The 12739-nt window shown below is 55.2% G+C and overlaps 2 protein-coding genes across 2 annotated transcripts; both read left to right on the top strand.

Annotated features, from left to right (window-relative positions):
• Positions 1-1282: 1282 nt before the first annotated feature.
• Positions 1283-5328, top strand: B0T26DRAFT_743356 (uncharacterized protein; the record flags this gene model as incomplete). Its single annotated transcript, XM_060444244.1, has 3 exons — positions 1283-1329; positions 1392-3093; positions 3145-5328. 3 exons carry the CDS (start codon positions 1283-1285, stop codon positions 5326-5328), a joined length of 3933 nt encoding a protein of 1310 aa, XP_060293547.1.
• A 3684-nt stretch (positions 5329-9012) lies between these two features.
• Positions 9013-10274, top strand: B0T26DRAFT_787654 (uncharacterized protein; the record flags this gene model as incomplete). The annotated part of the gene is made up of 4 exons (XM_060446803.1): positions 9013-9171; positions 9239-9441; positions 9521-9695; positions 9766-10274. 4 exons carry the CDS (start codon positions 9013-9015, stop codon positions 10204-10206), a joined length of 978 nt encoding a protein of 325 aa, XP_060293548.1. The 3' UTR covers positions 10207-10274.
• Positions 10275-12739: the final 2465 nt, after the last annotated feature.

Consider the following 12739-nt stretch of genomic DNA (forward strand, 5'->3'; position numbering starts at 1 on the left):
GTGAGCTTCTCAATCCACGCACACAATTTTGCATGCCTCGAAGTGAAAGTGTTCAACATCTGGAGACCGCCCCTTAGTCACCGTCATGTTTAGAACACATCTGGTGCCAAATTCGGAGGCTCTGAACTGGCTCTTTCTCCTCTTCCTGCCACACACCGGGAAATGGGACTAGCGGCCGTTTTGCCCAGCCTTCACGTGAAAGCCTTGTTGAGGCCCAAAGATGGAAGGAACGCTCTACAGCACCGGGTGATTAATCACTGAGTTCAAGTGCGTTGGTGTAAACTGGTAGGAGCGACTCTTCAACGGTCGCGACTGCCTCGGCATACAACATGGAACCCGGCCGACCATTCTAGGCTTGGACCTGCAATTTTGCCATCGACCACTGTCTCGCTACAGCTCTAACATGCTCAAGCGCAAATGCGTCCCATCATCCCCAAACGCTCTTTGATCGATGCCCTCGTGGTTTACCTGCCCGGATCTCTATCGTCTGTATTGAAAGCGCCATTCCTCGCCTCTATACCCAGCACATCTCTGCGCTCCCAGCTGCCCTATTAACAAGACCGGGTTTCGAGTCATTTTGCAGTAGTCTGGACGGGTCTTGTCGATTGCAATGTCGGGAACCTGGCTGCCTAATCCAACACGTGGCGCAAGCCAGTTTGGCCAGTACGGAGAGGAAAGGCGGATACAAGACAACCTCGAACACCGAGGCCCCTCAATTCCAGCTTCCCAAGCTTCGTCGCTGGATCGATTTGCCTTGCAGCCCGCCGCAGGGCGCAATGGGCCCCCTTTGGCAAGCAGATTCCCGAACACGCAGGGTTTGTACCACGATGGACTGGATGACTTTGGTTCGTAACTAGCCTCGGCCGCCATCTGCGTCAACCAGCTAACACCACTTAGACAGGAGTGTACTTGCCCACCAGCCACCCGACGAGCTGGAGAACCACTCTGAATACATCCAGGCCCTCGCGAGCCTTTCTCAACACACCACACCCCACGTACCAAACACTGCCATATATCCGACACCCACACCTTCACATGATCCCCTTTTTCGGCCAGCCTTCCCAGTGAACCCAGGGTTTGTCGAACCTTTACCACAGTCAAACCAGAGGCCCCTCGGCGTTGTCCACCGCGAGCTGGCGCATAGGTTCCGAGATATGCACCACTCTCCCCATCAAGAGACACCGCTCGCACGCCCAGGTCAGTTGGCAATAGGTTCATATTGACTTGGCAGCATTTAACTGACTTTGTACCGCAGCATCGCATAGCAGTGCGTCTCCAAGCGATGGCTCAAGGGCCGGCAATCACCCCGGCTTTGATAGCTCGAGCCCTGTCATGCGAGCGACCGTTCACAGGCAAGATCGCTCCGGACATTCCACATATTCCAATGGAAGATCTTCGTTGCCAATTCAATCGTCGCCTTCACTGGTGCCCCGATATAGCAAGGATGGGCCGAGTCCCTCTGGCCCGTTGGTCTATGGAATAACTCTCATCAGTTTGCGCCAAAGCCTACCAGACAAGTTCCGATCAGTATTTCCATACGAGTTCTTCAATGCGGTCCAGTCGAAGTGCTTCGACGCTGTTTATGGCGGGAATGACAACGTCGTCGTTGCCGCACCAACTGGTAGTGGAAAGACTGCAATCCTTGAACTTGCAATCTGCAAGGTCGCTCTTGACCGAGGCAACGAGAACTTCAAGATTGTCTATCAGGCTCCTACTAAAGCGCTTTGCTTCGAGAGGGCTCGCGAATGGGAGAAGAAGTTCAGCCACATGAATTTCAAGTGCGCTGAACTGACTGGGGACACATCCCAAGCCGAGATGAATCGCGTTGGCGACGCTTCCATCATCGTCACAACCCCTGAGAAGTGGGATTCAATAACTCGAAGGTGGAACGACCACCGTAGACTTCTCCAGATGGTAGAGCTTTTTCTCATCGACGAAGTCCACATTCTCAAAGACGTCCGCGGAGCGACCCTCGAGGCTGTTGTTTCTCGCATGAAGACGATTGGAGCCAATGTCCGCTTTATCGCTTTGAGCGCCACTGTTCCCAACTCAGACGACATTGCAACATGGCTTGGCCGAAACCATACGAGTCAGCACCTGCCAGCTCACCGCGAAACGTTTGGCGAGGAATTTCGCCCCGTCAAGTTGCAAAAGTATGTCCATGGCTACGATTATAAGAGCAACAACTTCATATTCGACAACTTTCTCGACACGAAACTGCCAACGGTACTCCAGCGACACAATCAGAAGAAGCCTATCATGATCTTTTGTTTCACCAGAAAGTCGTGCGAATCCACAGCCTCATTACTAGCGGACTACGTGTCTGACCAACAGCAAGACAACAGACTGTGGCCAATGCCGTCGCAAAGCATCCCAGTTCTTGGTCGAGAACTGCAAGAGGTTGTCAGGTTTGGAGTTGCTTTTCATCACGCTGGCCTAGATGCGCAAGATCGTGTCGCAGTTGAACAGGGCTTCTTGAAAGGCCAGCTGAGCGTCATTTGTTGCACTTCGACATTGGCGGTGGGCGTAAATCTCCCATGCCACACGGTTGTTCTGAAGGGTACCGTGGGGTACACAGACGACAAGCTCCAAGAGTACTCGGATCTCGAAGTCATGCAGATGCTTGGGCGTGCCGGTCGGCCGCAGTTTGATGATAGCGCCACAGCAATCATCCTCACCCGGGCCGCGCAGAAGAATCGGTACGAGAGGATGGCCTCTGGCCAGGAGATTCTAGAAAGCACCCTGCACCTCAATCTCATCGAACACCTGAACTCCGAGATATGCCTCAGAACGATCACGGACCTTCCGTCCGCAAAGGGATGGTTAAGTGGCACTTTCTTAAGTGTGCGGCTGAGGCGCAATCCGGACCATTACCAACTGACGGGCTCAATGTCGAATCCCTCACAAATTGACAATAGACTGGAAGAGATTTGTGAGCGAGACATCAAGTTGTTGCAAGAGGCGGAAGTGGTCACGGACGGTGAGACGTTCGAATGCACCGAGTACGGACGTTCAATGTCTCGATATATGGTGGAATTCACGACAATGAAGCTGCTGCTGCAAATTCCGCGTGCTGCCGGGACTGAGACTCTGGTACGAGTTCTGGCCAATTGCTTGCCGGTTAATGCTAATTAGTCCTTGCAGATCACGATTCTTTCACAGGCATCAGAGTTCAAGGACTTTCGAATGAAACCAGCCGAGAGAACCATGTTTCGTGAGATCAACCAGTCGCCTTTAATGATGTATCCGATCAGAGACGCCATCGGCCAGACTTCACACAAAATCTCCCTCATGGTCCAGGCGCACCTCGGCAGTGTTCAATACCCCGATTCGAAGGAAACTAGCAAGTTGAAACACCAGCTCATGGTGGAGCGCAAGGCCGTGTTCGAAAGGCTGCAGCGTCTTGTTCGCGCGGTGGCGGACTGCAAGAGACATGATCGTGACGCCGTTGGAACCAGGAATGCGCTCGAGTTAACTAGGGCCCTTGCTGCAGGGTCCTGGGAGGATTGTGCGACTCAGCTCACCCAGATTCCCAACATCGGGCCCGCTGGGATGAGAAAGCTCTCGGGGAAGAACATCAGAACGGTTCTGGAGCTTGCAGACAAGGGCTATGGCGAGATTGAGCGGCTCATGTCCCGACAACCTCCTTTTGGGAGGAAAATGCAGGAAGTTCTTGAAATGTTTCCGCGCCTCGACTTCGACATGGCTACTATTAATCACAAAACCCCCTCCAGAAACGGAGGACCAGTCATCTTGAATGTCAGCGTGAAGCTTCGCTGTTTGAACCGCAAGGGGCTGCCGAGATGGCGTGACAGGGTACCCGGGCTCACTTTCGTCGCCGAGACGAGCGACGGGACCCTGGCGTGGTTTGGGCGAGTTGGCATGAGAAAGCTTCACAACCAGTCCGGCCTTGAACTCAAGTTCTCAGTTGAGTTGAAAGATTTCAATGACAGTGTCATTTGCCATTTCAGCTGTGAGGAAATTGTTGGAACCCAGGTTTCGAAGGTTCTGCATCATAACCTGTCCAGAGCGGCCTTCCCGTCGGCATCGAGAACACAGGTCGCAGCTGGTTCAATGCAAAGCAGGAAGGCAGTTGCTCAGAATTACCTCGATGATGATAATATCGAAGATTCCGATTTCCTCGAGGCTGCTGAGAAAGCTGTAGTCCAGCATCCAGAGTCGTTCAGCCAGGATAGCAACGAATATGCGCCCGTCGAAGATTTGCTAGCGGAGACTTTTGATGTGAAACTGGAGCGGCAACGGTTTGATCGTCATTTGGCCGCCGATGATGAAAATGAAGGAGGCGACATGGACCCAGATCAGGACATTGACCGCGAACCCGTTCAGCTTTCAAACGGCAAATGGCAATGCAACCATGCATGCAGCGGAGGTGCTCGTACCAAATCAGGAAAACCTTGCACCCATCGATGCTGCAAAGACGGCCTCGACAGGCCGAGAAAGCGACATCCGCCACGGTCGAAGAAGAGAAAGGCGGGAGACGAAGCAGATGAGAATTTCGACATTGTGCCAGCCAAGGTACAACCAAAGGTGCAGCCAAAATCTACCCCAGAACCCCAAACCAAACGGCTGAAGGCGGGGCGGGAGTCATCTAAGTTCAAGATGGACTCCTTTCACGTGCGTGACCGATCAATCGGCAAAGCTTCACTAAAACTCTGGAAACCCATGAACTTCGACGACATGGATATAGAGTGCATCGATCTGTCCATGGCTGACGACGAGGTGGTCTTCCCATCGAACGCTGCTACAAACACGTCTAAGGCAGAGGAAGAAAGGGTATCTTATACTAAGAAAAAGTTCACTTCTGCTCGCCTTAAGCCCAAAAAGGGCACATCGTCACCGGAGTCTAAAAAACGCGACTATTTCGATGGGGATGATTCATCATCTCTTGATGATATATTGTTTGCCGAGATTCACAAACCACGTCAGACCCCATTCAGGGCGGGGGGAAGTGATGTGGTACTTTATCAGGGCACCTCCAGAGGGTCTGCCGGCACAGGACTGGATGTCTTCTCGGACGGGCTTATTCCCGTATCTCGGGCCTCAGTTGTGGGAGAGAACGGGGAGAGTTCCAAGCCCGATAATCCCAACTCGAGCTTGTTTCTGCAGGGCACTAAGTTTAACAGCAGTTCCGCCACACCGGGCTCAGAAGCTGACCCTCTAACTGTGGACGATATTCTCGGCCCCGAGTCCCCCGCAGTTGAAGATGAGATGTCGGATGCGAAGCTGATCAAAGAAGGGCCAGCCTGGGAGTCTGGATTCGACCAGGACGTTGTGAACATGCTTCGGAGTTGCGTGACCTTTGTGTGATATATGTAGTGTGTTTGGGCTGGTTGTTGCGTGTTCAACCTGCTGTCGCTGGTGTATATCGAGTTGCTTTTGCTTGAAAACATTGGGGATTGCAGAACTCTATGTTGGCGTTGGTAGCCTATAGGCTTCGGGGTCGTTTACACTTTGCTGAAAATTGCCTTCTGGCTGCCTGTTTCAGAGTCGGGACTAGTTCGGGTTGGCAAAAGAGCTGGAAGTAGGTAGAAATTTTCTTATAATGGAATGTCCAATCTACGTCGGGCTGAATGGATCCAGAATCACGCCGTCACATTACCGTCTCCGTTTTAAACCTTGACCAGAGTGCCCAAAAGTTTAATATTTAACATGTGTTGATTCGGAAAAAGAACCAATAACCCAACTTGGATAACATTTAAAAAATAATTGGATTCTCCAATTCCCAAACCCCGACCCGGTTGACAAAGATTAGAACTTCAGCTAATTACACCCCTGAGCCCCTTGAGCACCGAGAATATCCATAGAGCATGAGCAGGCAAAACAAACGGACAGCTACCTTGCGTGGTTCTACGGATAACTAACGCACGCCGCCTGCAGTAGAGTGACCTCCTTGCAGCTGTCCACGCCGCCCGACACGACGCACAGCGAGTCGCAGACCACACCCTCGGCGACCCACACGCGGTGCTCCTGCCCCGCCACCGGCAGCCGCCACTGCGCCGCCGCATCCCCGTCCGTGTGCCCAGTCGCCTTGAACCCCGGCCGGCACGCGCACGCCGCCCGCGGCTTGGCCACGCGCGGATCCGGGAACGTGCATGTTGGTGCCGTCGTCGCGTCGCATTTGTTGGAGTGGATGTCGCATCCTGCCGGGCAGGTGCCGCCGGGCGTGTTGGGGTCTTTCTTGGGGTCCTCCTTTGGCGTGTCTTCTTTGGGGTCCTTCTTGGGGTCCTTCTTGGGGTCCTTCTCCTTAGGATCGTTGGGGTCTTTGTTGGGATCTTTCTCCTTAGGGTCCGGCGGGCTCGACACCTTGGGGCACGTCGGCGCGGTACCATCTGGACACAGGCCGCCTCCGCCAACGCGGTCCACGGCGCCAGGACAGGTGCCCGTCGACCCCGCGTCAGTGGCGCATGGCGGCGCAGAGCCGTCGGGGCACATGAGTACGCCGTCGCACGGCGGGGCCGACCCATCGGAGCAGTACGCCTGCAGCGTGCACGGCGGGGCCGAGCCGTCCGGGCACCGCGCCCCCGTCGACGGCGCCGCGCACGTCCCGTCCTCGTCGCACGCCACCACCTCCCCGCTGCCAATGTCGATGGCCTGCGGCGTGTTGGCGTCGGCCGGCGCCGCGCACAGCTTCTTGAGCTGCTCCAGCAGCCGGTCGCCCTGCCGCAGCAGCTTGGCCCCGCGGAAGTCGCGCTTCTGGATCCCGCCCTCGCGTTTTTTCTTGAGGACCCCGAACTCGCGCGCCGTCAGCGCTGGCGGGGCCTCGAACCACACCGGGTACGTGTTGCAGTCGATGCCGCCCGGCGGCGGCGCGCGGCGCAGCGTGTAGAAGGCGGCGAAGATGTGGGCGCGCTGCTCCGTCGTCCACGGCATGGTGCCCGGGTCGTCACCCGGGTTGTAGTGGCCGGCCTGCTCGCTGTAGCTCATGTAGTTGGTGACGTTGATGGGGGTCTCGTCGGCGCACGCGGCCCACTTCTTGTTTGCGCCGGCGCCCGTCGAGCAGCACTGCGGCTGCTGCGGCTTGAACATGTCGTCGTTGTTGGGGAACTGGAACGTATCGCCAATATTATCACTTTCACCGTCGCAGCCGGCGCCGGCGGCCTCGGGAAACACGTGCGGCAGGTCGAAGAAGTGGCCCAGCTCGTGCGTCAGGGTGGTTCCTGTGCCCGGCCCGCCGCGGAACGACACGCCCGGCAGCGAGTCGATGGTGATGGCGCACCCGTCGACGTTGTGGTTTTCGTGCGCCAGGTTGCGCGCCATGCTGCAGTAGCCGTATGTCAGCACCCCCGTCGTGCAGTTGACCTCGTCGATGGACTCGACCACCCAGACGTTGACCTCGTCGTTGCCGCCGTAGCGATTTGCGGCCTTCACGCCCTGCGAGTAGGCGTAGTAGTCGGCGTCGCCGGGGTTCTTGTTCTTGGTGAAGCGGTTCCACTGCAGCCCAATGTGGTAGTTGATGCTGGCGATGAAGAAGGTTATGTTGAGCGGCGCGAAGGCGGTGTTGGTGACGTTGATCTGCTGCTCTAGCGATGTGCTGTCGACCCGCCAGGCCGTCGTCAGGTTGGTGGCGAAGACTGTGAAGTGCACGGGGATCACCAGCGTCTTGGGGATGCACACGGGGCGGGGGATCAGCTTGGGAACTTTTGGGGGCTTATCAAGGAAGGGTGTCACTGAGCTGCTTGTTAGCTAGAACCGTTTCAATGACAACGAGCCATGAAGGGCCAGACTTACGGATGGAGCCCAGTCCTTTCTCGACCTCCTTTTCAACCTTCTTCAACCCCTCGCCAATCTGGCCCAGCGTGCCGCCAATCTTGTCGGGGATGATCTTGCCGCAGCCCAACAGCTTCTTGCACTTTCTCTCCTCGAGTTTCCGCTTGTGCACCTCGAGGCTCGGGAGGCCGCAGTAGGGAAGGCTAACAGGTTTCTGGAAGGGCATGGGCCTCTTGGAGAACTCGACCAGGTATTCCAAGTTCAGCAGGTGGTAGAAGGCATAGTCCTCGAGGTCGACGACGTAGTCCTTGGGCGAATCGCCGTATTTGGTCGTCGGCGGCAGCTTCCCGGCTTGCAACAGCGGCGATCTGGGTAAACAGAACGGGCAAGTTGCTGACGGAGTGTCGCAGTAGCGAAATGTGTCGATGCCGCAGGCGACACCCGGCGCAGGCCGCGGCGCAGCAGGGCAGCGGGCATCAGAGATGGGGAAGACTTGGGCTTGTGCAGCCAGCGCCAGCGCCACCGCGCCCACGCAACGCACGAGTCTCATGGTTCCCGTGAGAAAGTCGTGGGTACAACAGAGGGGAGTTGAAGGGGCCAATGAGCCAGCACGTCAACTTTGAGCTCTTCAGTCGACAGACTCCATGACATGGAAGTAATATATGTGGCAGAGAGGGGTGACAGTGCGAGGCGTGTAGTAAATAACTGACAACAAAAATCCAAGACATCGTGCTGCCTTTGTTCATTGTCACTGACCAAAACAGCCTTGGCTGGATCGACGCAAACAGACGCCAGCAATGGAGAAAAAAGTCTGGGCATGTTCCTTTCAGCGGTCCAGACTGAGGGCCAGCGAGCTTGGCAGCACATAATCCTGACTGCCAAGATGCCAAGTGCAATAGAGCGCTGGTTAGGCGTAGGGCTGAAGAGCTACCAGCGCCGAAGCCAACAGTAGCGGTCGCCAGAGGCCGTCTCTTTCGGATTAGTCGCGTTCCGGAGAGCCAGCTGCTCTGATGAAACGGGTGCGCACCCCGAGCCGCAGCTCTGGTTGGCGATTAGGTTTTGTTTGTCGTGTCTTGGCGGGTGAGAGTCAGGGCCGGCAGCAGCCACGTCCGGACGCCCACGACACTCAAGCGGCCGCTCGTCCCCGAAAACTCACATATGACCCTGTCTTGTCGTTTGGGCGCTCATCATTAAGACCCAAGCACCCAAACGAACCCCGAATTTCTCTCGGCCAGCACGGGTCTCGTCAGCACCACCACCAGACGGCCAGCAGCAGAGTCCATCATGGCCAAGAGATTCACTTGGAGCATACTTCTGCTCCCACTCGTCCTCCTTCTCCATGCCGGCGTTTTTGTCGGCGAGATTCTCGTCCTGCACGCCGGCACGGGCGCCATTGACAGCGGCGACCGTCTCCCTTCGGGGTATGGCCTGTATACTGTTTTGGTGAGTTGGCCAGTGAATTATTATTTTGCCTGCCACCATTCCCGAACGAGTTCTGACAAAAATACAGATTGAGGCCGATGAGTACTCGTACGGTGTCGAGGGAGGGGGCGATAGCGTCAAGGGCCTGCCCGACTCGCACGACTTCTCGCGCAACAAGGACTGGTTCGCCATCTACGCCGGCGCCTACTGCAGCGGCAAGAAGCACGGCCCCGACCGCTACGAGGCCACGTACTGCTCGCCCTGGGCCAAGCAGTTCTTTGACCTGCAGTGGTGAGTGCCAGCCGTGTGTGCCAGCCGTGTGTAAGCCAACAAGTGTCATTTTTAGTTTCGCTGACTTTGACGTTTATAGGCTGTGGCGCGTCTGGGGCGTCGACCTCGTCGAGAAGAACTTTGTCGGCTCGAACCCGCAGATCATCTTTGGCAGCCTCTTGGCGGCCGTCATCACCACAGCTCTTACGGCCGTGTTTGGCCTGTTTGCTTTCTGTTCGCACTGGAGCATCGTCATTGCCGCCGTGGTGACATGGGTACGTGCCTCCGAATCATCCCTCCCAAGTCCCTTTCTCACCGCCATGTCTGTATTGACCCCGGGGACAGATAGCCACAGCGGCAACAATCACGGCGACGCTGGTGGCACATTTCTTCGCCAAGAAGTTCGTGCACGACATATCCGACATCAAGCTGTCGGGCACGGGCAAGCTGGTAGTGAGCAGCAACGGCGTCGCTGACCGCGTGGGCTACACGGCCAGCGCGCTGGCGCTGGTGGCGTCGCTGCTGTGGGCCTTCATCGCCTGGCGCGAGCGGCGGCGCGTGCGCAGCGAGCGCAGCGGTCGAGGCAGGGGCCGCACGTCGTACAAGCACCTGTCAGTTCCCGGCGAAGGCACCGGCGAAGAGCTCAACAGCCTGCGCTACGCGTCGCAGGTCGATCTCGTGCAGCCCAGGTCGCGTGCACAGTCCATGGAGCCGCCGGTTGTCGTCGTTGTCGGCGCTGGCGGGGGCGCGGCGTACGAGCCGATGCGCCATCGCGATGTGGGATGATTGATTGCAGGTTGCGGTTTGTCATTCATCGATGACGTTGGTTCTAGGTTGGGGGTGGTGCGATGGTGTGTGACAATGTGACGGTGGGACTGCGAATTAATTACGGCTTGGTTGTTTTTCCTCGGCCAATTCTGCTTATTAACTACGTACGTATTAGCTGCCTAAATACCGTACTGTTATACAATGACGAACGGCGTGGAAAATCGAGAAAACCACAGTTAAATGACAATTAGTGCCGTTAATTATGTAATGAATCATTGCAACCGTTCCAAGTAACTTCCGCAAACGGCGGACCACCGAGGAATTCCATTATCGCTGCTTCGGGCTTCAGGCTTCGGGCTGTAAGAAACAGAAAATATGAAGCAGCAAAGGAGCAACCACCCGGCAAGGCATTTGTTCTAAATTGCCAGCCAAGCACTTGGATCTTGTAATTAATGGGCCCACTAGACGGCCATCAACACGCCCCAAACGATGACGGTGCGACTCTCTCTCAGACGGCCGCGCCGCATTTCCGCCGCCACATCTGTTCGACATAATGTCGGCTTGTGTGGCGTTGGAAATTCCCGTCGGTGCTTATCGGCTGTCGTTGCTTATCGGCTGTCGTAGGACTTTTTCTGGGCCCGCGAACATGCCAGCGCAATTAAAACTCTTGACAAGCCATCCACGCCGTATTGGCAAAACGCCGACACAAGGCCACCGTCGTTCGGCGGGGCCACACAATTGTTTTGGAAAACATCAGTTGACATATTTTGTTTCGGGCAGACATGGTGAGTTGGTCGTCCCTTGTCCTGTTATCATGGGACGACCATGATGCAGGCCCGGGTTCCACCCGACTTGGTCATGCAGTGTCTCGGACGATAGTTGGGCTTAGCCGCCCCATGTGTGCAAAAGCGAATGACTTCACAAATTTTATTTCTTATCAGAGTTTGACTCTACTCCCAACTTCTTCTTCATTTTCCCATCTACTTAGTCTTTCGTTTCCTCCGTGCTGCCTGCTGAACTTACTTCAGTATTCGAAAATATTGGAAAATTTCACACTCCTTTTTTAACAAAAACCTTACGGCGCGCTTTCATCATCGCAAGTAACAGCACCATGTGAGGATCCTCACGACCAACCGGCGGTGATGTGCAAGATGATACGGCGCATGCGCATATCTTCGAAGCTCTTTCCATCATGATAGACGCACTAAAAAGTGTTGGATAGGCTGCCATTTTGGCTCGCGACCTTATATACCTCGTGTTGTAAGATCTCTCTTGTCGCTACTAAGGTCATTAGACTGCACAGGCCAGTCAGCTATGGCTGACGCCTGATCACGCCGGTCTTCTGTCTCATCCTTCTTCCGCACCTTCCGTATCCCCGGGTTTAGGTAGCTCTTATCACATTCCCTACACCTTCCCCAGTTGAACACATCGACACAGGCTAGAGTAAATCTGGGTGTCTGAATGATCCAGGGAGACGGGCTAGGTCGTGGCCATGATCTAGTTGGTTGGTCTTTCTTTTTCACTGCTGACAGCCAACAAGTGAGGGCGTGGTGGTAATTAAGTGTTCGAGATGACGGCTTGTTGGCTGGCCGCCAGAACCTTCTCTGAGCCTGTGTGGGCCGTCCGATAACGGCCGCCTGTCGAGGTTGGCAGCGCCATGCCTGAGGCAAACAGACCCAAAAAGTCCACACCATCTTGATGAAACGCTTACGCTGGGTTGCCGCCGCGAGGCCGGACCACACAATTGTTTGGGACATGCTCGATAGTTCGTCCCCAGTTCTAGGACCATGATACACGCTCGGCTTCTAGCTGACTCGGCCGTCTAATTTTTTGGACGACGGCCTCCGTTCTAACCCCCCTCGCGCATCCGACCTCGCCTCCATTTCATAATCACAGTTTGACCCCATTTCCATATCTACTTCTATCTTGCAAAAAGATTCTCCTTTACCCGGCGCCGGCATTTTGTTGCTTTAGAATTGTTAATATACGTCCCCTTCCTACAACTTCCAAGACGCTTTTATTATGTCAAGTGCGGAATCTTCGTAGTTAGCTAGTGGAGCTGGCCAAGACGAATTCTACCAGCATATACTAAAGAATCTGTCCACGGCAATAACGGCCCTGAGAGCGATCAAAATGCTCCATGGTCTCCAAGGAAATGGACTTCTTGCAGCATGGCCAATATCCAGATGGCACAAAACTCGAGAAATGGACCATTCTCAACACAAACGACGACCTGGCAACGATACACTCGATGCTGAAGAAGAAGGTTACTGACACTGGGGTGACGTGGAGGATTACCGATACAACAAAAACGTCAGTACGTTAATTGTCTCTGAAAACCACGCCCTTACTGATAGTTTGTTGGTATATATGTAGAGGCCTCTATATGTATGTGCTCTCTGTTATCATTTGCATCTAGACCTAGCAGACCACAACAGACACCTAACCCCAGGCGGGGACGAATGAAGGGAATGGTTCCCGGGGAGGGACCAATCAAGGGAACGCTGTGCCTATCGCAAAGGAGGACGTCCTCAGCTTGAATGCCAAAATT

The sequence above is a fragment of the Lasiosphaeria miniovina genome (assembly GCF_030549165.1).
Source record: "Lasiosphaeria miniovina strain SMH2392-1A chromosome Unknown B0T26scaffold_6, whole genome shotgun sequence".
NCBI lineage: Eukaryota > Fungi > Ascomycota > Sordariomycetes > Sordariales > Lasiosphaeriaceae > Lasiosphaeria > Lasiosphaeria miniovina.